This window comes from Equus przewalskii, chromosome 18 (genome assembly GCF_037783145.1).
Source record: "Equus przewalskii isolate Varuska chromosome 18, EquPr2, whole genome shotgun sequence".
In the NCBI taxonomy this organism is placed as follows: domain Eukaryota; kingdom Metazoa; phylum Chordata; class Mammalia; order Perissodactyla; family Equidae; genus Equus; species Equus przewalskii.
In genome coordinates this window covers 59,537,641-59,562,864 of record NC_091848.1, presented here as the reverse complement: position 1 = coordinate 59,562,864, position 25,224 = coordinate 59,537,641, and the positions used below count along the sequence as shown (strand labels likewise).

At 34.4% G+C, this 25,224-nt stretch overlaps 1 protein-coding gene across 11 annotated transcripts in view; it reads left to right on the top strand.

Annotated features, from left to right (window-relative positions):
• The window catches only part of EPHA6 (EPH receptor A6), a 779,380-nt gene that overhangs the window by 45,206 nt on the left and 708,950 nt on the right, over positions 1-25,224 (top strand). For 10 of the 11 annotated variants that reach the window (XM_070582909.1, XM_070582911.1, XM_070582908.1 and 7 more), the window contains one exon: positions 23,871-23,935. The exons of the other annotated variant lie outside the window; for it this stretch is intronic. In XM_070582909.1, the coding sequence (XP_070439010.1) occupies positions 23,871-23,935 (65 nt within the window). Of the gene's footprint in view, positions 1-23,870; positions 23,936-25,224 lie in introns of those variants that run through there. 11 annotated transcript variants of the gene reach the window in all.

Below are 25,224 nucleotides of genomic sequence, written 5' to 3'. Positions count from 1 at the left end.
GAAGAATTTCACAAGGAGCTTGTTTAAAAATAAATAAATAGAGAGAAAGGGAAAGAGAGTTGCTAATTGCCTATCTCCACCCTATGGAATTCTGACCCAGTAGAGCTGAGGGAGGCCAAGGACTATGCTCTATTTAACAGACGTCCCAGATGACTAATACCAGTGGTCTTTATGTCACATTTTGAAAATCAGTGCTCTTGTGAAAATAAAGGAAAGAGACTGTGAGCCTAGAGCTTTCTTTTATGGAGGTAAAGGAAAACATTCTCTATTCCACTTGTTATACTGAGCCAAACATACTTGGAAAAAAGTGAAATAGAATTAAATCATTTGAATAATTTTGTAGATTTGATATGTGGAAGTGATGTACAATAACTCCTTTAGTACCTTGAGAAATTAAATGTAATCAAACTAGATTTCCCGGTTGGTTCAACCAAAAGATCAGACCAAACTAAGAGAAGACTATTTATTGGATGTGGTATACAAGCAAGAAACTAAATTTCTCTTTAAATTCCTTTCAGTCACCTGTTATCCCATCTCACATCTCTGATTGTAAGGCCGTTATTGATCCTTTCCATAGATGCAGCTGGAAAGTGACACAGTCTTAATGACTGTTCTTAGACCATGTCCATACTGTTCCTGGGGCCATCTACTTAGGCGAGTGTCAGTGGGAGTGTGTTGGGTTTTATGTCTCTTCTGTACTGTAGCGATATCTCTTCCTTGGTTCTGATGCAACTCTTTTAGGGTGGACCCCACTCTCTGACTTCTTTCCATCAAAACATGCTAACTGATATCTCTCAGAAGCCTGATTTATCTTTCATTTTTCTCCAAAAACCTCAAACCGTAGAGTGAGGGACTATTTATTTTTGCCTCAACTACTTTGTCTTGTGTAAGAAAACAGTGCTTGGTACTGCTTGTAAATAAAAATATAATTCTAGCAGGTCTCATTAGTGAATAAAATTTATATCTGATTCTTGATAAATTATTAACCAAAAATATTCTTAGAAACTAATTCTAAATATTCAGTAATTTTTTGCATTTACTGACCCTCTCATCCCTGCTCCTAAAGGGATATAATTATAAAATAATGTTGGATATTTATTAAAACGTAGATTGACATTTTAGTTTTTTTCTCTTCTAAGATGGTGAGATGACACAAACAAACCTCTTTGGAATCCCCTACAATCCTTTCACATTTTGATTTTTTTTTATTGCTGTTGTGCAAAATAAAGTAACATTTCTCTTAAAGAAACATACACTTTTAATGGACATGTCATGCTTACATTAATAGATATATATATGAGTGTGAATTATAATCCATGAAGTGATGAAACAAACAAAAGGTTCTTGAGATTCTAGGATTATAATCTTTAAGAAGAGAATTATATAAGAAATTCTTCTTGCTAGATTAGGGGGTAAATTATATGAAAAAATGAAATATTTTTGTGTTTTTGGACATCTAGGAACTGTGTAATATCATCGGAAGCCAAAATACAATTTTACCTCAAAAGATATACAAAAAATCATTTCAAGTCACTCACAATTCAGTTTGGTCAGGTAATATAGGGTAAATATAGTAAAAAAAGTCGTGTTTATTCATTTAGTTCACATTATTGATTGCTTGTTAGCTAGTCACTGTACCAAGTCAATGTTAAGATAGGACATTGTAACTATATGAAATGATATGTTAACTAAACCTATTGTAACCATTTCACAAAATATGTAAATCAAGCCATCATGCTGTACACCTTAAACTTATCATGTATATCAGTTATTTCTCACTAAAACTGGGGGAAAAAAGCTCTAATAAAGCCCTACAGATATGATCAAAACACAAAATGATATGGGAAAATGATTAACTTTCTTAGGTTATTTGGTTGAGTTATAAACTGTTTTTATGCTTTCAATGGAAATCCCTAATAAATGGAAAGAATATGGCAGATCAATTCACCCTATTAAATAGTTGCTGTGTGATTATGTCAGCATAGGAAGCATCTCACATAAGCCACCTTGTATTTACTCACTTTAAAAAAGTGTCAGCAGTATTCTGACTTGTAAATGAGCTTTGGTGGATTGGGAAGCATAGTAAATAAGATGGACTGGAAGAAGAAAGGAGAATATGTTAAATCTTATTTTTAATTACATATATGATGTCAAATACACTTAAAAGGATGATATTCTGCATTGTATTCAATATCACAGGAGAAGTATTCATGATGTGAAAGTTCAAGTTCAATGTCTAGAATGACCCACCTTTAATGTTCAATATACAGTCCCAGAGGTAACCCATATACTTCATTACCACCTGACTTAGTCTAAAGTAGCTACATACAACTCTCTGGGATCTGCCCATATTTTCTGTTTGTTTAAAATTTTTGTTTCTTTTTTTGATACAGTCATTACTAAATTTAGTGACCTAATTCTTTCCCTGATATTCCAGAAAACCGCAAGTCATTCATTGGCTTCTGTAACACTAATAAAATGTAAGCATTTGTTTATTTATTTAATTTTAAAAAATAAAAGAACATGGAAAATTTTTTTCAGGTATATTTTATAACACTCACAGTTTTCTTGGACATAGCAAAAAGTAATCACTTGGAGTACTGTTAGCAGTAGAAAAAGTATCCATTCCACAGGCGCTTGCAATTAAAAAAAAAAATCACTTTTCCAGATGGCTTTATGTTTGCATGTGTGTGGGTGAACATTCTTATGTATACATATATTTCATTAAATTCATGTTGCAATTCAGATTTTACTCTGTTTTTAATATGCTTTTTTCCCGTAATAAAATTATACTAATATGTATTAAAATTCTAAACAGGTGATGATGATCCTAGATTGTTTTAAATTATTTTGAATATTTCTACTTTAATAGTTTATTCACATCCAAATTTTTTTCCTAAGAATACCCGAGAAAATATGTTAAAATAAAGATTTGTGAAGACTCTTAGTGACCACACTGTTATAAAAATATATAAACTTTCATATTTTAAAAGTTTCATTTGAAAACTCTATTGACACACCTTACCGTGCTATATAATGCTAAATGGTTTTTCAAAAGTATTCAAGAATTTCTTGAGATGGAGTAAATTGACCATGTTTCTATCCTTAAAAAATAAGATGTATCTTATGCCAGACTAGATTGCATTTGTTTTTCTTGTTCTTAGATCATCTGAATAACTTTATGTTTATATTTCTTATAAAAATTTCTGAGATTAGTAATTCAGTTTAGACACATATGGAAATAATTGGGATTCAAACATTCTTGAATGATGTAACTATAATTTTGCTTTCTGGTCTACACAAAACACAGTAACTGCTTTTCCAAGAAGAATTTGAAAAAATGGAAATTTCCTAGGGGAAAATATTTGCTTATCAAAAGCTAGAGGTGTCTTCTGGAGCAGCCTTTTGTTGGTTTTATGTTAAGAAAAGCTCCATATAAAATCATGTAAACTTTTACATTTCACTGTGTTAATTTTTTATAGCTGCTTATCAGAATCCTTTAATCAGAAAACCAAGAATGTGTGGGATCCTCTAAAATCTCACGTCCTAGAAATCACTCTCTTTCACTCTTCTTGCACTACAGGCTGTTGGATTTCCTTGTCTCTTAACCTGCCCTGTCCTCTTTTCCTTCACAAGATCAGGAGGCCTCAGCATAGTAGTTGGGTACTTGGGCAAGTCCAGCTGGCTATAAATTCAGATGCTTGTGCCTCTTATTAGCTTTGCTTCCTGGGGTACCTTTGTTTCTTTCCCTCTTCAGGACTTTGCTTTGTTAACTGGTGAAGTGGAAGTAGGAATGGGAACTTTTTAAAAAATGTTTGAAGTAAATAGCAAAGAAGGTGATGCATGTAGAGCACACTTAGCTAAGTGCTTGACACAAGGAATCATTCAACAGATATTAGCCAAAATTATTATATTACAATTCAGGTTTTAAAAATGAGACTCGTAAACTCAGCTGAAATTTCAAAACCAAGAACAATATGTAGGAACTGTTAAAAGATAAACTGAGGCATCTTAAAAATTTTAAGAGTTTATCTGAGCAAAAATTGATTTAATTGGGCGGCACCAAACTGAAAGTGGTTAGGAGCCCTCCACCAACAGGAGCTGGGGAAAGACTTTCATAGAGAAGACGCGGAAGCAAAGCAAGGGGTTATTTGATTGGTTACAGCTTACCTGGCACCTTATTTGGGAACACCTAGTTGGATGTTTGTGATTGATTGTCCTTAAATTTTGATTTCTTAACCTTGAGGCATTCACAGGCTTACGTTTTGGTTTGCTTACATACCTGCTAAAGCATTAGAACCACCTCAGTTTAATGGCCTCCTTGTTTAAATAACAGTACTGATACCTGCATATCCTAAAGTGAAGTACTAGACCATCCCCTGTGTGGCTCATAGTTAAAGCTTTTTAAAAACCTGTGTTTCCAGCATTAGAGATGACCAGTTTCAGCTATTGTAAGTGATTGGGTTTTGGGGGACTGGAAGGAATTGCATTCGGGGGTGGAGAAGGAATGCTTTAGTGCAGGGGACATTAAAGGGACAACTCAAAGGTTAATTTGTGTTTGCTGTAATTTTATGAGCATAGGATGGCAGGGGAGTCTGTGACTAGGTGGCCCAGGACAGGAGAGCAGAGGCAGAGACAGAGCTGCATCAGGAGGGAACTCCATAAACCAGTGCCCAGGGGTCAAATGGGTGCATTTCTGTATCCTAAATGTGGGCCTTTCAGAAAGGAACTGTTCTGGAACCCTTTGGAAAAGGTACTGCCTCGAGTGCTAAAATGGCTTCCTGGTTGGATAATGTAATCTAGGAGCTGAGGAAGAAGTTGAAAATAACTAACTGGAAGAGGCACTATTTTCTTCAGAATTGGAGTTTCCCAGCAGGAGAATTTTCTGAAAATGGTCACATAAGGTACAGTCAGCTTTGATCATCTTCCAGGCCCAGAGAGCACCAAAGCCAGATGAAGAGTAAACCCTCATGAAAAACTGTACCCCTCTCTACTTAATCACTCATTTTGACCCCAGTGAGTTAGAAATAGCAGCCAGTGGGTGGCAGAGGATGAAGGGAGTCAATCCCGTACCCCTTCATCACCACATGCTTCCAGGCCTTAAGCCAAATCAAATAGATGAAGTGCAAAGTTATTTGAATTTTGGGTTTTAGTTCTTTTCTTGCACTAAATGTTTTAAATTTCTGACGTATGACATATTTTGACTAAAAAGGCGTGGCAAAGTAATGTTACCTACCTGAGATTTCATTGGAGGATGGAATAAAACTAGCTCACAGAGGTTTTTTTGGAAGGGAGCGTGGCAGAACAATAAAACCAAATAGAAATATACGTAAAATAAATAAGATGAATGACTATATAAACTAAAATATAAATAAAAGTAAAGTCCAACTCTTTCAGTAGAATCATGACTTAATATAATCAAATGTGCCCTTAATGACTATGTAGCCTACTTGCAGGAGATAGATATCTTGCTGCCCTCTGGAAGCATGAATGCTAGTTATGGAAATAGAATTTTATGGCATAGTAGGAAGATCAATATAGGAAATTAAAATCTCGTGCTAACACCACCTGTGTGATCTTTAGTAGGTTTTCTAGTATTTCTGAGTCCCGTATTCCTCAGTCCCATATTCCTCATCTGTAATAGGAAGTGATCTTATGTACTTAGAGAGTAACAGTACAGTACAGATCTGAGTGAGTGTAAACTGTGATGATGAACAAATATAAAGATAAATAATATAAACTGATGTATGGTGTTTCCAATGGGAAGCATAAATTGGCGGACATACTACATGTATTTGGAGGGAAGAGAGTTCACTGTGGCCTTGATCAGTTGGAACAGTTTTTTTATGCCAAGGCTGCTGTCATTTCTCATCTGGACTCTTACAATAGCCTTCAGATAAGTCATTGTGCGTGCTAGGTCCTAGAAAAAAGTTGGTGACCAAAGTGACTAAGGTCCCTAAACTTAGGAACCTTCGTCTCCTGAGAGATGAATGATTAAATAGTCACAGTAAAGTCATGCTTTTTTGCTAGGGTATAGGGTACATGCATTAGTATGAGGAAGCCCATTAAAAGTGATACTTCCCTACCATTAGGTAAAAGATACCACAAGAGACTTCCGACAGGAACTGTCATTGAACTGAGACCAAGGGTAGGTAGGCACCAAGATGAGAGAATATTAGTTTCTGAGAAGGCCCAAAGAGTTTGATGTTTTTGAAAACGTGAAATAAAGTCAGTAAGGCCTGAATCACTGAGTTTGGGGGCTGGAGTGCTGAGAAAAGAGGCTTGAGAGATGAATGTCCAGATCCTGCAGGGACACAGAGGCATAATGTTGGTCACTTGAAAATTGCTTGGAATTTTTGTTGAGTTAGCTAATCATCACTAGTCCAAATACTTATGAAAAAAAACCAGCTAAAATTGTTTGACTTGGTCATAGTAGTGATTTAAACATTGTCTTTCTGTTGTTTTCCTATAAGCTGATAGGTGCTCTTATGAATATGTAATGTGTAGTACACACTGGGGAAAAGATATTAGTCTAGAATACTTCAAGAGGTTCTGCTCATTGGAGGCACTAGAACATTGACTATGGTTGTTATTTACTATTATCTCAATTCTCAAATTAATCTCTGAAAGTGTACATTTCTTTGGTTTATTGTTTAGGAGTCTGTTTTGTGTCAGTCTCAGCCTATCAAAAACCAGTGTTGTGGTTGGACCGGCCCTCGTGGTTTTTATTGTGATTGCAAGATGCCCTTCAGCAATAACCATCAGGAAACTTTGAGAAAATAAAGGTTTATTACTTACAAGACCTGGAAATTACACAACACACCTGGGGCCATGCAGTGAGATTGCAGGTAACCAGAGAGCACGTGGGCCTGGGGTTCTGCTTTTATTTGGGTCGAGGGTAGGGCCTAGGATTTCATGGGCTTGCTCTTCATTGGTGACTTTAAAACAGAAGAGCCAGAATTTGAAATGCAGGAAGAGAAAAAGGTAGCTCAAATGGTCAGTTACTGAAATCAAGCAATTTTTCTAAAACAAGGGAGCCTCAGTGCCCGGAAGCTGCCTGACTCTTTATCTAGTCTGGGGCTGTTTGAAGTGGATGCTTCAGCATTCAAAACTTCTCAGGCACTTGTCTTACAAAAAAGAGAAAATCCAGCTGTCGGGGCTTATACTACAGAGTCATCATAAAGACAAGAAGATAATTAATTGAGACTAAAACCAGTTTATGGAATAAAAACAACATGTGATAACACGTTTTACTGTGTCTTCCTAGCCAGTGGTCCATCATTAGTGGGGTTGAGTCATGTTTTTGGGGCAACCATTAGAAAAAAAGAGATTTTGTTGAATTTATGTAATACTGGAGAAAATAACAAAGAGAATGTAAGTAAGGAAAGGCTTAGTGAATAAATACATACTTGCAAGTCATGTTTTGTTTTTTAAATTGACCAAATATTTTAGCTTAGTTTCATCGTTATTTATGGTGGCATGGTAAAAACATTTCATGATAATGTGTGACATTTTTGGAGTTGACCTGAAACAAGTGGAGTATTAATCTTCTAGAAAAAATAGAAATTCTAGTTCTTATCAACATGAGTTTAATACTGTATCAAGAAGTTTAATCTTCTGGACAGGATGAATTCAAAGATGTCTCCCTAAGTCACTCAATTTCACAGGTTTGAGTCCGTTTACTAAATGCTGTCAGCCTCTCTACTTTTAAGGATTTTATATGGTACATAAATTAGTTTGTTTTTGGAGTATCTTGTTCATCTCAAAAAGTACTTCCTAATGCAACATGGTTTGCTCTCCACCAACTTGTTCCCCCTCCATTCTATAGTTACTTGAGTACCCTGCACAGTTCTTGGGTTTACACAGTGCTCAACAGATGATTGACAAAGGTGATAAAGAGGAGGCAAATGACTGTGTTGTCCGTGTTTTTCATATCAGTAACTTCCTTACTTGGGATTGGGGCCTTAGAACTATTCATTTAATAGGTTACTCTTACAGTTGCTTTCTGTAGAATTGCTTTGAGTTAAAACTGTTTTAGTATGTCATCCATTTCTCTATAAACAAGATGACTAGGATATCATTGCCCTTATAATAAAAAGTATACGAGATATTTGCCACTGACCCCATGGTCAGAGTTACCTACCTCTTGCAAATTATTGCTGATTAAGATTACTGCTGGTAGCTCTTGCTGATTATTGTCTGTCTGGCTCCCCTGCTTAGAAAAGAGATGACCCTTTCCCCAGTAATAATGTGAAATCTTGACTCTCTAGGGGCTTCCATGCTTCCCTATATTCACAATTTGCTCCTCTAAGGTACAAAGGCATGTCATCAAAATTTATAACTATGTCTCAGAGCAATAATAGGTATGGAGATTTATTAATATTATGTCTTATATTTTTAGATTTTAATACATCTAGTCTTTATAAAAGTACCGTAAAGTTTGAATTTGTATGAAAACCCAACCAAATAGGGGCTCTATAAAAGGTATCATTCTGACCACTTCAAGATGAAAGTGTGAATTCAGTAAGATTCCTGTATTTAACTTCAAAGATATTGTAGCCACTTCTATAGCTCTTTTAAAATGCTTTTAATACTATTTGATGTTCCTTTCCTTAGCCATTCTCCAGCTTCAGTGGCCATAATACATTGAGTATATTCTTTGTCAAGAGCACTAACTGATTTATTTTGTTCTGAGTAATTGGTTCTTCTTCTAGGTATTTTTTTCCTTATATTTGAGTGTAATCTTTCACATTAATTATATTTGAGCATGTTCTTCCAGATAATTTGTATATATGTATATATTACTAATCTGAAAGATTATGCCCAAGACTATTTCAAATATACTGTAGTTTTTATATATAAAATCTCCCCACTATGTTCTCGTTGAAATTTCTTTTATTTAAGTTGTTGAAGATACTGAATCATTGTGATTTCATTTCAGTAGTTTTCTTTTTTTTTCTTCCTGTATGATCAGGATTTGAGGATTATTATTGAAGCTTTGTCAGTGTTTTAACTCTGCTCTAGTAATTTATTTTGACACAATCTGATAGAAGGCCACAAAGTTATTGCTTTTGAAACATTAGATTGATAATCACAGGGCCATAACTACTCCCTCTCCAAAGTACTCTTCTCAGTGCTTTGCAGCTACTGAAAGTATACTGTATTTTTGTTTGTGTACTCTGAATTACCCATTTTTATCAACATTTTGAGCCATTTACTAACTGCAGAATTAGATGTATCTAGTTATTCTAAGCTCCTCAACCTGTTCATTTTCATTTTGCTATTCAATTCAGTTATTCATTTTTAAAATATTCAATCTTAGAGAAGACTCTGGGGATTAAAATATACAGTTCTGGCCCTCAGGAGTCTATAGAAGAACAGTTACGAGGAAATACAAAGAAATACATACATTGTGGTAGAATAAGATAATTACTTAGTGAATTATGTACACATTTCAATGGGGCATAAGAGTAAGAGCATCTAAATCTTTCAGGGGTACGTTAGGTAAGGTTCTGTAAGAAATCACATTTAGCGTAAGCCCTAAGTGATGACTAGGAGTTTTCTTGCAGGACCAACAGAGTGAGAGTATTCCAAGCAGAAGGGAATAGCATGAAATGTGGAGAGGTGAGAGGACAAGGTGAGTCTGAGGATTACCAGTATATCAGAGTAATGTAGGATGGGGTACTGCAGAAGAAATAGGACAGGTAGATGGGACCAAGCCAGGAAGTGTTTTGCATGTAATGGAATGGAATTCAACAGGTTCCATACGTGGCATTTTACCATAGGATGTCAGTACATATTCAATGGGAAAGAGGTTTTAGTGCCAAAAAAGTGAGGAATACTGGCTTAAAAATAAAAAATACTGGCTTAAAAACAATATCTTATTTCATGTCTTCTTCGATTCATTATTATATAGTTCACATCATGAATCTGAAAGGAAAATAGAGACTAGTTGAACTCTAATTGTGACTTCCTTTCTAGAGGCTTTCCATGAGCCTGAAATCTAATCATACCAATTCTCATAATATGTGGTTATACATTTATTTTATAGTTTCTGTTTTTCACATTAATTATAATCACCCTGAAGGTAAGGACTATGTTTATTTTGATTCACCTTTATATTCAGAACCTGGTAGAAGGCTCGATATATACATTATGAAGAAATAAGTGCACATTTATGGAGAATTCTGTAAGTGATAAGGGAGAACACTGAGGTTCCCCTTATTTTGAACAGATAATGGAAAAATTGGACTTGTATTTTAGGCAGATCACTGAGGCTGCATTGTAGGAGTTAAATGAAAGGAACAAGACCAACAGACCCTAGTCCAGTTGAGAGATGGAATACACAGGGAATAGAAAAACTGATAGATTTGAAGATGATTTAGAAAGTTCAGTGTGTTAATTCTGTATTGTTGTTGTAACAAATTACCACAGATTTAGCTGCCTAAACATCACAAGTTTATTCTTACAGTTTTATAGGTTAGAAATCTGATATGGGTCTCCCTAGGCTAAACTCTAGGTGTCCATGGGACTGTGTTCCTTGCTAGAGGCTATAGGGGAGAATCCATTTCCCTGTCCTTTCCAGCCTTCGGAGGCAGCCCACATTCCTTGACTATTGGCTGCTTTCCTTCATCTTCAAGCCAACCGTGTTGCATCTCTCTGTGCCTTTCTTCTCTAGACACAACTTTCTCTGATTCTGTCTTCCACTTTTAAGGACCTTCTTCACCAAATAATCTAGGATAGTCTCCCTAATTTAAGGTCAGATGATTGTAAACCTTAATTTTATCTGCAACAATAGTTTTCCTTTACAAGTAGCATAGCATATGCACAGGTTCCTGGAATCAAGACATGAACAACTTGGGGGGGGGGGCATTATTCTACATGCAGCATCCATTTTGCAAGCTGATAGATAAGGAGTGAGGGATGAGTCAACGATCAGAGACAGGTTCCTAATTTGAGCACTTGGGCAGATGCTGGGTGCCAGTAACTGAGACAGGGAAATCAGGAGGTGGTACCCATTCGTGGGAAAATAATGAGCTCAAATGCAGACATGCTAAGTTTGAGGAGGGTCTCTGAATTGTGTCTGAAGCATAAGAGATTTATGCTGGAGATATGTTTTGGATATTGACAACATTGAAAAAATAATTGAAACTCCCAGACTGTTAAATTTTCTCTGAAAAATGTGAAGACAGACAAAACAAGAAAAAACGGTTTCCTGAATAACATTCAATTGTGCATTATTCAAAATATGGTAGTTTTAGATTGTATGATGAAATAAAGTCATGAGGCAAGAGAAAACTATTAATATTAAGATAAATTTCTCAGAAGCTATTTGCATTGAGAAATCAATGGTTTAAATTTTTTAAACTCTTCTTATTCTTGGTCAATAAAAATAAAGGCTACAGTATGTCTACCTCTCTAAAGGGCAACCTAATGCAAACAATCTGGCCAACCAATCACAGACTCCATGGGTAAAAGTTTAGATTCCTCCCAAAATTGTGGGTCATGGTCAGCAAATGCTAGTCTCTGTCCTTATTTGAAACTGTATAAAATCAACTCATAGTCACTGGGATTATTTTACTCACATGTAAGAATCTTTCTTGGAAAAAAATACTGCTTTGTAATTAAAGAGATTCTATAGGTAGAGCTGATTTTCCTTCCAAAAAATAGAAATTAGGCCTTCCAAAATTTAGCCAATAATGGATAGGCTATTACTATGGAAACTATAATGTGTCTTCTAAATAGTGTTTGAAATGCCATAGTTGAAGTTGGCAGTATGTATATTTGAAAAACAATTTAAGTAGAAAACTTCTCAGTGTTTCTTCAGCACTATTCAAAGTTAAGAGCTTTAAAATAGATAGATAAAATTCTTTGTTCCTTAAATATAAATAGACCTAAGGGATTTAAAAAAGTAAAACAGAGTTACTCCTTTCCGGTAATTTGGTACTTTCCAAGAAATCTTTGATCTGTAATTTGGTCTCTTGAATGTGTTTACCTACAGGGAAGGAGATTCTCTGGGGAGACAAATCATCAGTGAATAAATCGTCTTTCTCACTTATAATTGGTCTCCTGTATCCCTGATTATCAAGAATCAGTCTCCTAAAATATGATCACTCCTCCTTGGAAGGATAAAACTTGAGTTTCTCAGCCATGAGAGCTGAGGACAGATTTGGATCCTGACGACTTCACCAAAAGAGTTTCTCAAAATTTTACATTTCTCACCATAAACTGTGTCTTGGGCAATCAGTAAATTAAGAAAACTGATCAGTGTCTTATAAAAGTAGCATCTGCTTTCTTGTGCTTAATTATACTTGGGAAACCTGCATTGGATAAAATATTCTCCATTTGCCAAAATGTTAAAATGGCATTATCATTTCTATTACACTTACTTTATTGCACAAGATCCTGGTGGTAAACACTTTGACACACAGCACTTAATGACTTTCCTTTCCTACAGGGTAATGAGGAAAATGCCTATTTCTTTTTGTTTTGCTTTTTTTTCTTTTGTTTTTTTTCTGCCAACAATAAGGCTTCCCATCTGTCATTCTTTTCTTTATACTGAAGCCATGCTGCTCCTGGCGTGGGTCACATTTGTAAATGCTTCATTTATGAACCATTCCTCCTTCTGACTCCTCTATAGTACAGAAATGTCTCACAAAAGATCAGCTGTCTTGCAGTTTATGTGTATCTAAATCTGGCATTGCATTTGCTCTGTCACTTCCCCAATAGTTTCCACTAGGAAGTTGTCCTACATAATTCTCATGACTTTATTTATCAAATAATTATGCTAAAAGCTGTTTAATGGCTAAGTGATATGACAACTCATTGTCTTAGTATTTAATTTGTCTTCATATTTTTCCTGCCCATTTCTCTCCTTATAGACAATTCTGTTCCACAGGCCGTATTACTTACTAAAATCCTCAGTACAGTTCAGTTTAGCAATTCAGAAGACAACACACATTCTTTAGGCAGTCAAGGATGTTGAAATTATGGAAAAAAGGGTTAGAAAATTACTTTTTTATTTAAATTATTCTTTTGCAGCATCTCTATAGAATGTATATTATTGTATGAACAAGTATCATGTATCATGGCCTGACAAGCATGTTATATAAGCATCTGACTGTGAAATCTAAGTGTTCGTGAACAGTTTAGTTAGCTGCATTAGAGAGGAATCTTCAACATTGGCAATTTTGCTTCACCTTTTTTAGAGCCTAAAGGAGCTCTAAAAGGAGCTAGAGTGTGGATATTTCTGGAATCAGCTGGAAAGAGAGGATGGAGGAGTCACGAAAAAAATAGCATTGTCTTTAGATATCTCTTGAGGATTCTTCTAGTGGATCATTTAACAAGGGAAGCTCAAAGGGCGAAGAAGAAACAGTCATGACCCATGACTGAATAGGCAAACTTGTGTTTGCTACTTTTAGTTTTCCGTACTAAGCCGTGCTGCCCTGAAGAGTGGCTAACAAGATCAGAGTCTGTTGAGAACCAGGTTGGGGTGGATACTAAGGCTTAGAGAATTACTTGGTTTAAGGCAGAGCAACTCTCAACAATTGGTAGAATAAGAATTATGACTTGGCCAAATTTACACAGGCACACAATACTACATCAAAGTATAGAACCCACGAAGTAAATAGAAGATATAATCTAAACAGAGGGTAATTTCCTTGGACGCGACAGAAGTTGGAGTTTTAGCAATTCTCTTTCACTGTGTTTCTATGAGGAATTGCTTATGTGGTGTGATTTTAGGTAGGCTGTGAAAGAGTCCCAAGTCACTGTTGCCTGGAGGGTGCTGTAAGCAATTCACGTGTAACTTGGATAAATAAATAAATGACGCAGGAAGGGATAAGGGGAAATAACTGTTCATAAGCACATTTGTGTGCTATCTTAGTTAAGATCTTTTCTTGATATGATGAGTGCTTTCAGTGGGGCAGGATAAGAGGGGGATAAGTTGAACACAGTGTGCTGTCGGAGGTGGGGATAGATGCACAGGGTTTAGACTGAGAGCGAGTAGCCTGAGGGCACTCTCTGATGAAAGGGTTGGGGCCAAGGTAGAGCAGAGCAAAGGATTCCAAAAGTTACTGAAAATGTTTGTCTTCTCACAATCCATTCTGTGCTCAAAACAAATGCCTACTTTGATTTTATTTTTACCCCGAAGACCACTTTGTCCTGTAATCGTATCTTCGAGAGATTATATGTGAATAGCCTTTGACGTTGTCTATTACAAACTGAGCACAATGGCCATTTAAATTTTGTCCAGTGCCTACCTTTCTACTAATCCTGCACTACATTTTAAATAGTTGGTTAGGAATGGTTTTTCCCAAGATATGAGTTTCTTGCCCAGGCTCCCTTCCATTCACTCCGTTTATTCATTCATTCATTCATTATTTTATTCAACACATACACACAGACACACACAGACCTTGCCCTTGAGAATATCGTCCTTTCAAAATTGTTTAATGTGTATATTTTTCAAAATTTTCATGATACAACTAAGATTTTTACCTGATAGTTTTTTATTTCTGATGACTAAAGCTTGGATTAGAAAAATGTTTATTTTTGATAATGTTTACTTCAATTTTTTTAGTCTTTCACTCTAGGTAAAACACTCTGTCTCGACCCTGACAAGTTTAGCAGGTATTTCTTGTATTTAGGATTATTTTGGAGAGTATCTTTCAGGTAGAAAATTATTTCCCTTCCTGTTGACTACTGGGATGCATTTCTACAGTCTATTGATTCCTTGGCATTTCTATAGAAACTAAGATAAGTGGTCCAGTTACTGACAGTTTTGATGGTGATGTTGATGTGCTGCTGGCTGTCTGCCCTTTTAGAATGGCAGTTTAATTCTGCACAGTCTACTAAACAGCCGCAGCCTTTCCTTGTCCGCACCTGCTGAATAAGGGCGTTTTAATCTGTTGTGTTATTTACATGTTTGAATAAACTATGGCATGTGGGTTGACACAAAAATTCTAATGTCAGAGTGAAAAAATGACACCAGGTACTCTCTTTGAGAGTAGACGTATTGTTTTAAAACCTTTGTGTGCTGTGCAGTAGCTAATGTAGAGTCTTAAATATAACAGACACTCGGTAAATGATTATTGAAATAACATTGAAATATCTTAATTTAAAATCAAGTAACATTTTTGTTACTTATTTCCATATGTCTAATGAAGGAAGTTAAAAACAGTTTCCGTTATGTCCATGTAAGTGTAATGGAGGTAAAAAACAACATTGAAGGAAAAAAAATTTCGCTTTCATTTTCAGGAAAAAATAGTCTCTCATTTACTCATATAATTTTTTCTTATATTCTAGTAAAAGTAATTTTCTTCTTCTTGATGTAAAGACAGTATTGTTTCTTTTTAAAGTAAATGTTTCAATAGTTTTAAGACTGTTCGTCTATTATAGTGGTTTTGCATTGAGATTGTATTATACTGTAGATAAGACTTTCAAATTAGTAATCATAATCTCTTCTATTAGAGCTATAAAAATGATGATTTAAGTGCATATCAAATTGTGAGTTTCATAATATTCTTCCGTAAAAAAAAAGAGGAAAATGTCCAAAGCCCATGAAAGACAAATGATAAATGTAAGAAATGAAAGAACTAGAAAGGCAAGAAGCTTCTCTGATTCTATGTAAGCAATAGGGAGCAAGTTCAATGGTTTGGGCTAGGTGGGGTATATTTAATAAACGTTGTGAGTTTCTGTGAGAGATGAGAAACTCACAACATTTATTAAATGTATTACAAGACTAGCAAATCTAAGACTAAAACCAAATAGTCTTTTTTGCCTAAACTCTGTGTAATTGAAATGAATGGAAATAATACAGATCCTAAATGAAGCTACTTAGTTTATAGATCAAAGTGCTGAAGATGTCAAAATGGAAGAATTAAATATTATGGTTAATTAGGAACATGCCAAATTTCCTTTCTCTTTTTTTTGTTTTGTGAGGAAGATTGTTGCTCACTTAATATCTGTGCCAATAAATCCTTTATTTTATGTGGGATGCCACCACAGTGTGGCTTGAGGAGCAGTGGTATGTCCATGTCCGGGATCCGAACCTGTGAACCCAGGGCACCGAAGTGGGGCATGCACACTTAACCACTACACCACCAGGTGGCCCCTCCTTTCTCTTTTTTTAACCATAGAGATAACTGAGCAATTTGATGTTCAAAGCTGGACTTGTGAGGTGACTCATTGATAAGTCTTAATGACCTTGCTCAGGAGCCCAGGAGTGAACCTGTCATTTAGTGACCTCATGACGGATCAGATCCAGACCTGGGTTCTCCTTGTGTCTCTGTAGGAAGTCTTCCTGTCCAATGGCAGGCTTTACAAATGATTATGAGGCTTCAGCAAATAAAGCTGTGTCAAGCAGGATAATGATAGAGGTTTTTAGAGCAAAATGGGAAGGTGTGGAAGTGAGGATGAACATAACTAGTTATATTTTAATCAACTACTAACTATTCATTATTTGGGTAAGGTTTTCAGTGGCAGTTCTTACTCTACGGTATAACTTGCCTTCTAAATAGTGAACTAGCTTAAATCTTTTCGTGTCCTTTTTCTCTAAGGTGATGTGAAGAAAAATAATCTCTGGTTGTTATAGCTTATTTTTCCATCAGAACTAAAGGAGTGATCTGATCTGTTTTCCAGAAGGGAGACAGAGACAGAGGTTTGGACATGCTTTCTGAAAAAGATACCGTTTTCTAGCAGAGTAGAGAACTGAAGCGTATGAGTTTGAAGTTCTTGACTTGATTGTGTTCTCTGATTTTGAGAAAGGTGTTTAACATCACTATGTTCATATATTACCTCATCTTTCAAATAGGATTTCCAAACTCAGCTGGGATATAAAAATTAATCATGAACAACATCTACTTTAGAAACAAACAAGCAACAACAGAAATAAGAAAGCCACAACAAAACAAATGCTATAAGTACACCTAATGAACAAATATTGATCTCAGCTTCTTGATAAAAGTAGTTTCATTATTTTTAAAAAGGAGTGATCCTCTTTGGAAAATATTGCCTTAAAAATAGTACCAATACACAGAAGGACATACCAGTGGTAAACACAATAATCCTATGTTTATTTAAAGTAATCTGTGTTTGATTTTTTAGGAATTAAATATTGATCCTAACTCTATGAGGGTTGATACCCAGAGTGCACAGATCTAGAAGTAAAAGCTTTGGTTTTTGTCAATCAAAAATATGCCGTTAGAGGGGCCAGCCCGGTGGTGCAGCGATTAAGTTCACACGTTCTGCTTCAGTGGCCTGGGGTTTGCTGGTTCGGATCCCGGGTGCAGACCTACACACCACTTGGCAAGCCATGCTGTGGCAGGTGTACCACATATAAAGTAGAGGAAGGTGGGCACAGATATTAGCTCAGGGCCAGACTTCCTCAGAAAAGAGAGGAGGATTGGCAGCTGATGTTCTCAGGGCTAGTCTTCCTCAAAAATGAATGCAATTATGTCAAGGCTAGATTAGATAATGTGGTAATCTGAATGTCAGTTTAAAGCAGGATCTAAACAGGGTGACATTCAAATAGACTACTGCTAAAATTTATAAATATATATGTGCATTGTTTATATATCTGTAATTTGAAGTCTTCTCTGGTCATGATGTCAAAACTATTCCTTTTGTTTATTTACCTGTTTATTTAGAGCAGTGGGAGGTGTATACAGTTGGTGGACTGTGGAACTATAAACGGCTCCACTGCTGTGTTGTTACTAAGTGACTTAGTAACTTACTTTACCTTTCTAGACCTTAATTGTAAAATAAAGACTCTAAATTGAATGATTCTTAGAAGGAATGCCTTAGCGCTTTTTACATGAAGTCTATTGGAGAAAGTTCCCAAACCTGTATTTCCTGTTGTCTGAACTTTTAAAGGTATTGATAAACCTTTGAACTCAATTCACGTCATTAACTTGAATTTTTACAACAAATTATCCTAAAAGAATAGCTACTTTCTTAATGGGTTGATTGATCTCTTCCTTGTTTAATTTTTCAAAATGATATTTAAATAAAATCTCATCCTTTCTTACTGTGCAGTTGAAATAAAGATGATCTTCTATTATATACTATGAACCTATAGGCTAATTGTTTTAAAACTAGTATCCCTTAAATTTACTAAAAGGGATGTAGACAAAGACTTGATAAATTATTCAAGGGCAAGAAATTAACACTGAGCTTTCTAATCTTAGGTACTCATTGCTCTCATATTTAATCTGCTGTTATCAACCTTAACTTTATCATTTGATATCTTCTTTTAGAACACAGTAAAACTTTCTTTTTCCGAAAGAATGAGTAAAGGAAGCACTAATAAATTAAGAGATATTTTTAGAGAGAAATATAATATGCTGGAAATTTATTTCTAAAAGTAGGAAAATTTTATGTAGTTTTACAAGCATATTCTATGTGTTATGTTGCTTATTAAACAAAATAAACATTTCAAAACTTTATTTTGATACCACGAGCCTACTGCTACTTCTGTTTACTTTTTGTTATCCAAATTCTCATTTATTACGATATGAATAAATAATTATATTTTCATGTATACTCTTGAAATAAACAATAGGTGTTAATTTTGCTGTATTTAAAACCTTGCCATTAATAGTAAATTAAAAAGTATTGGCTCCTTGTTGAAGTGGCTGTCAATGTGGTGTTATTTCCCTTCTTTGCTCTACAGCACTTGTGTACTCTGGTGGGACAGATAACTTTTGCTGAAAGCCAGCAGGAGGAGCTCTCACCTTGCTGGGCCCATTGCAATTAGTGTACCTGAAAAACCTGAATCTGGGGATTTTATGTATGAAACAAATGATAAAATTTCAACATTTATCACATGTAATGGTATCAAAAATTTCAAAAATCCTCAGTTTTATTTTAATACCAGTGTTCATTCACTTGTCTAGAATGCAGATTTAAAATTTTACTGTTCTTACAGGTTTTTAAAAGGTCTGATTCCAGTTTAATGAGGAAAATAAAGCAATTATGTAAATCTTGTCTCTTGAAGCTACTAAGAAACAAATTCTTCCTAAGGATCTACGCTTTTGTAGATATATATGTTTTTCTTTTTTGTTTGTTTTGAAATGAATATACTTCACAGTTTACAAATTATGAATATTGAGAACAGAGCAGCCTAAATATGTTTTAGAAAAAATAATTATATCAACTAATTAATTAATTAGCTATAATTTCTATATATAATCTATGAAAAATAAATCTCTCTTGTAGACTACAGTTCATGTTAGAGATTTTTGAACATTCTACTCCAGTAAACCCATTGATTTAAATAGCATGATTTGTAAGTAGTACTGGTAAATTTTCTGTAGAAACCATTGATGAGAAAACTGGATACAAACTTAGGAAGATTTGGAATCCGCAAAAGAAATAGTGATGTTTCTCTAGTCTACAAAAATAAAAGAGACAGAAAATAATGAAATTTTATATTCAAGCTTAAAGAGATAGGAAGAAAACACTGTTAAAAGGTTTAAAGGTTTTAAATGTTTTAAAGGACATTCTAGCATCAGTCTTCCTTGGGTGGAATCCAGATCTATCACTTGGTGATCCCAAGGAAAATTACTTAACCTTTCTGAGCCTCAGTTTTCTCATCTGTAAATTGGTATTAAAAAAGAAACAACTTGTAGGACCATGTGGAGATTACTTGAAGAAGAAAGTATTTAAAAAATCCTTCCTGTAGTGACTATGAATTAATATCGTTATTTTACCAGCCTGCAAGGGAAATAATGATGTATTACAAAATATAAATGTGCTACATGAATAACAGTCTATTCAGTGCCCAAAAGTAGACACTGGTATTACATACTTCTGAATTCTTTTCAATAGTATATACCAAAAATAAAAATAACTTTTATTTGAGAATGAGATAAACTTATAGGTTTGAATATTCATTATAATGTTACTTTCAACTTTTTTCTCTAAATATATGAAATTATTTTTGTTACACTGAATGAAACTAGATGCCATCAAATATCATTTTGTATATTTGTATGTATGCATATATACAGTATATGTGTATATATATATTTTTTGTGTGTGTATATATATATTGTCCTCACTGTACTTTCTGTTACTTCCAGTCTTATTGGAATTGTATGTTAATATGGAGTAAATTAAACTATGAAAAAAGTATTTTAAAAAGCTGTAGCCATTCTTTTTGTGGGGTTAGCAGCCATTGGAAACCATTAGCTAAATATATTAATTCATTAGGAGTAGAAAATGGTGTAGCTTGATTCAGTCATTCCTTCTCCATTTATTAACTAAAATATATCAGTAAGAGAAACATCCCTTCGTTAGCTATTTCTTTATTCAGAGGTAGTTTGTATAGAAAAAGTGAAATAAATACTTTATTCTTTTCAGATTATTTACAGTTTTTAAAATATTGGTTTTCTAATTTTCTGCCAAAGTTATCAGTAGGTATATTTTATCATTATGAATGAGTGGATTTAAGCATATTTGAAGTGTTGCAGTCCCTTCTAGTCATTAACCTTATATATGATCAAATAATCCATTTTTGGCCAGAGGAAGCCTGTGCAGGTTGATTCCCAGTCCTTTTGACATGACCCTAGCAGATATTGATATCTTCCGTGTTTTCTGCTAAAAGGACCATAAAACACCACCAATGAAGTAATCTGACAATAAATAAATGAATAAATAAATAAATAAATGGAGCCTTAATCTGATCAACCTACTAAATATATCTACCAATTTAAAGAAAATATGAGGAATGGAGGCGTATGTTCAATGATATCTTTATACTGGAAAAATCTAGAATGTGGGACAAAACAACCTACATTTTTTTCTTTTTTTTTTTTTGCTGAGGACGGTTCACCCTGAGCTAACATCCATTGCCAGTCCTCCTCTTGTTTTGCTTGAGGAAGATCATAGCTGAGCTAAGATCTATGCCAGTCTTCCTCTATTTTGTATGTGGGACACTGCCACCGCATGGCTAGTGAGTGGAGTAGGTCTATGCCTGGGATCCAGACCCATGAACCCTGGCCACCAAAGTGGAGCGTGTGGAATTTTAACCACTTGGCCACAGGGCTGGGCCCAAAACAACGTAGTTTTTTTCAGTAAATTTGATGTCAATTAGTAAAAGAGATAACTGGCTAGTCATTAGGGAAACATGTATTAAAATGACAGTGAGATACTGTAGCACACTTGTTAAAATGCTTTAAAAACTAGACAGCACCAAGTCCTCATGAGGATGTGGAGCAGTTGGAAAATCAAACATTCTGCTAATGGGGATGTAAAACTTTGTAGCCTTTTTAGAATACAGCTTCACAGTTTTATAAAAAGTAAGCATTCTTGGGGCTGGCCAGGTAGTGTAGTGGTTAAGTGTGCGCGCTCTGCTCCAGTGGCCCGGGCTTTACTGGTTTGGATCCTGGGTGCGGACCTCCACGCCGCTCATCAAGCCATGCTGTGGCGGCATCCTGCGTATGAAATAGAGGAAGATTGGCACAGATGTTAGCTCAGGGACAATCTTCTCCACCAGAAAAAAAAGTAAGCATTCTCCATATAACCTGGTAATCCCACTTCTAGTTACTTACCAGGGAGAAATGAAAGCACAGATTTACACAAAAATCTGTATGTGAAAATTTATAGTGACATTACTTATAAGGTCTCCAACTGGAAATAGCCCACATGTCTGTTGACTATGGGATTCCATAAGGTAGAAGAATACTTTCTTGCAAGAAAAAGGAGCAGGCTATTGATGCACACAACAAAATAGATGAATCTCAAATGTGTTATGCTATGGGAAAGAAACCAGGCTCAAAGGGCTACATGCTCTGTGATTTCATTCATTTGACATTTTGGGAAAGGCGAAACCATAGGGACAGAAATCAGATTAGTTGTTGCCAGGAACTGGGTAGGGAAGGGATTCACTATAAACAATCACAGAGCAAATTTTGGGGGTGATGGAAATATTCTATGGCTTGATTGTAGCGATGGTTACATGAATATAGGGGTTTGTCACAATTCATAGAAATGTACATTTAAAAAGGGTGAATTTTATTCTAAGTAGATCATATCAATGAGTCTAACAACTGAAAAAGATGGTGTGGGAAGCTACAGAATAAAAAAACACTTAAAGAGGTATGTCAGCTCACTGTGATGTATGGCACTTATTTAGATCTTGATTTCCTGTTAAGTTGAGACAATAGCAATATTAAACACTAACTGGATATTTGATGACATTAAGGAATTACTATTATGAATTAAAATATTCTAGTTATATTAAAAAGAGTCTTTATTTTAGAAATACCTACTGATATTTTTACAGATGAAATGATACAACTACTGGATTTTACTTTAAAGAAATCTTGGAGTGGGAGAGTAGGTAAACGTGTATAAATGAAATAAGATAAGCTGTAAGTTGGTAATTACTGAAACTGGGTGATTAGCACATGAGGGTTCATTGTGCTGTTTTCTCTACATTTTAAAAATGTTTGAGAGTTTTCACAATAAAAATTATAGTATTATAGCTCAGTTTTGCAGATGTACTTTAGTAAATACATTTTAACAATACTGAAAGAATATTCTGCAACGAGTAAGTAGAGTTTATCCCAGAAATTTAAGCATGGTTTTATATTTAAAAATAAAAAAAAATCTATTACAGTGATGCAAATAAGAAAAACCACAGGATCCTTACTATAGACACTCAACAGCAGATGCCAAGAAACGTACTCCCAATGGCATTCTTTTAAACTACACATAAAAATACCCATTTTCTTACCTAGATAAAGAATCAGAACTCTTGATGAGATAACAAAGCATTGTTTCTCAGTGTGGTCCACGGCCTACTGGCATCTGTGGGACTTGGAAGTAGCAGTTAAAAATAAAGATCTGCTGAATAATGGGCCCTACACATTTACATGCTGGAAACACTACAAAACACCTCCCCAGTTGATCTCCATTTATCTTTCCAGCCTTGTTTCTGTTCTCCTACTTTCCCAAAATAATTCCTACTCCTAGTTCTCATTACAGCAACTCTGAACTGATTTAGTCATGTCTCAGTTACTTTATAGAAGGTATTCGAAGAAAAGAAAAAACAGTATTTGTTTCTTATCACATCTGATTGAAGACTCCCTCATCCTAGCCCAGCTTAAATTGCATCTCCTTTGTGAAATCCTCTCAGCCTGCCCTACCAGCCTTAGCCCAGCTTAATTGCTAGGCTACTATATCGTCTCTTCTATTTTAGAATTTAACAGAATATGTTGTAATTATTTGTTTACATGTCTGCATTTTGATCAGATTATGAATTCCTTCTGTCAGGGAAAAAGATGCATAATTTTTATTTTTGTTTTTGCCAAACTTAGCAGTAAATATACAACCTAGCACATAACAATAATTATATAATGTATGCTTTGAAGAAATTAGGTGTAGTCAAAATGAGTTGTTTTCATACTTTGTCAATCATATTTAAGGGCATTTAATAACAGAGAAAGGAAATACAGAAGCCTATTTTAATATAGTTTTTCCTTCCTTTAATGTGGTATAAAAAGACTATATATGAAAGTGGGGTTCTGGAACAGTGAAGGTGGTTATTTCATTAATTTTAAGAGCTATTAAAAATGACTTTGTTAATTCTGTTATTCAGTTATTTATTTCATTTTGTATTATTAAAAACAAATTACATATTTTAAACTTAACTTACAACCACCTCATACATTTTATCATTTCTTAATATTATTAAGTATTAAATGTTAATATTTGGTATATACAAATAATTTTACAGTAAGTAATGCAACTTATTAAAGCTAATGCAATGAATAATAGGGTAGTTAACATTAATGATTTAAATACTTTGATATATTTTTGCATCAATTGAGAAATTCATACAAGGTTTCTTTATTTAATTCCAGTTGTGTTGCTTGATACAACTACTGTTCTTGGAGAGCTAGGATGGAAAACATATCCATTAAATGGGGTAAGTTTAAACATATTTTTAAAAATGTCATCCTTGTTAGGATTTTAGGGGCTGTTATGATAATTAAAGGAACAGTGGATCTTTTGCTCTATTTAGTATGAATTTTGGCATATAACTTAAATCCCATAGAAAAGATTAAAATACAGTTAGGACTGGTAATCAATGGAATGATGTGTAAAACATCTTTGCCTTCTTCTAAATTGGCAATTGTTCTTTCATGTAGTGTTTATAAGTAGAAATATTAGAATATCACCCATATAAATATTTTCTTTAGAAATCAATTTCTGTGTGTAAGTTCAAGAAACTTTTCTGTTTATACGTTCATTAAATTTGGTGACCTTAATGAGTATTTGTGCATAAACAAACTTTAGGTTATCTTACATAAGTGGATATTACAGATATTAGCAATTTTGTTTTTATTAGAAAATATGTTTTTGAACTTGGAGAAAAGATGCATTATGATTAGGTTTTTGTTAGCTGGGAGTAGTTGCTTTTGAAAGGCTTACAAGGATGTGTAATTTACAAAGGACAGTTTTTTCAGGTACTAACATTGTTTTAGCTATGGTTGTATTTGACTTTTTATATGTTTTGTTATATTTTGCATAATTTTCACATTGCAGTGCATTTCTACTTTCTTTTTCATTTCAAGCTAAAATAAAAGGGTGGTTTGTGAAGGTTTTTACTTTGGTTTTTGTCTGTTTAAGCAAAATCTTCAATAATAGAGATAGTCAACTGTTTTCAGATACGCTTGGGTTAGCTTTTCTTTCTTTTTCTAAAAATTGTTTTTTTTCTCATTCATCATATATTTACTTGATATTTTTACATTGCTTCTTCCATTACATTTACAACTTTAAATCTGAAAGGAGAAGTTGACCCAAACAGATTTTATTTTTTTAGAATCATCCAGGTATTGCTGTTTAAATTTGACCTTTTATATCAACAATTATTCGTTAAATTTGTGCATTTTCAAGTAAAAATTCCTATGAAGAGTTAAGTCTTCTTGTCTTTGTTAACAGACTGTTTCTTTAGATTTGTTTGTTTTATAGACTGGTTTTATTTTTTCTGAAGTTTTCACTTTATTCTAATAGAGCTCTCATCGCACCATTTCTGAGGAATATTTCTTTTAAGTTAAGGTTATGCTTTTACTCTCTTTATCTTATTTCCTTTAAAATGATTAAACATCAGTATTTGTTGAGTATGTTAAGTATGTCACATTTATCACAGTTACTTTCAAGAAGTGAGTGAAACTTTTTTCCTAGAATACCCTTCTAAGATATATGCATATCTCC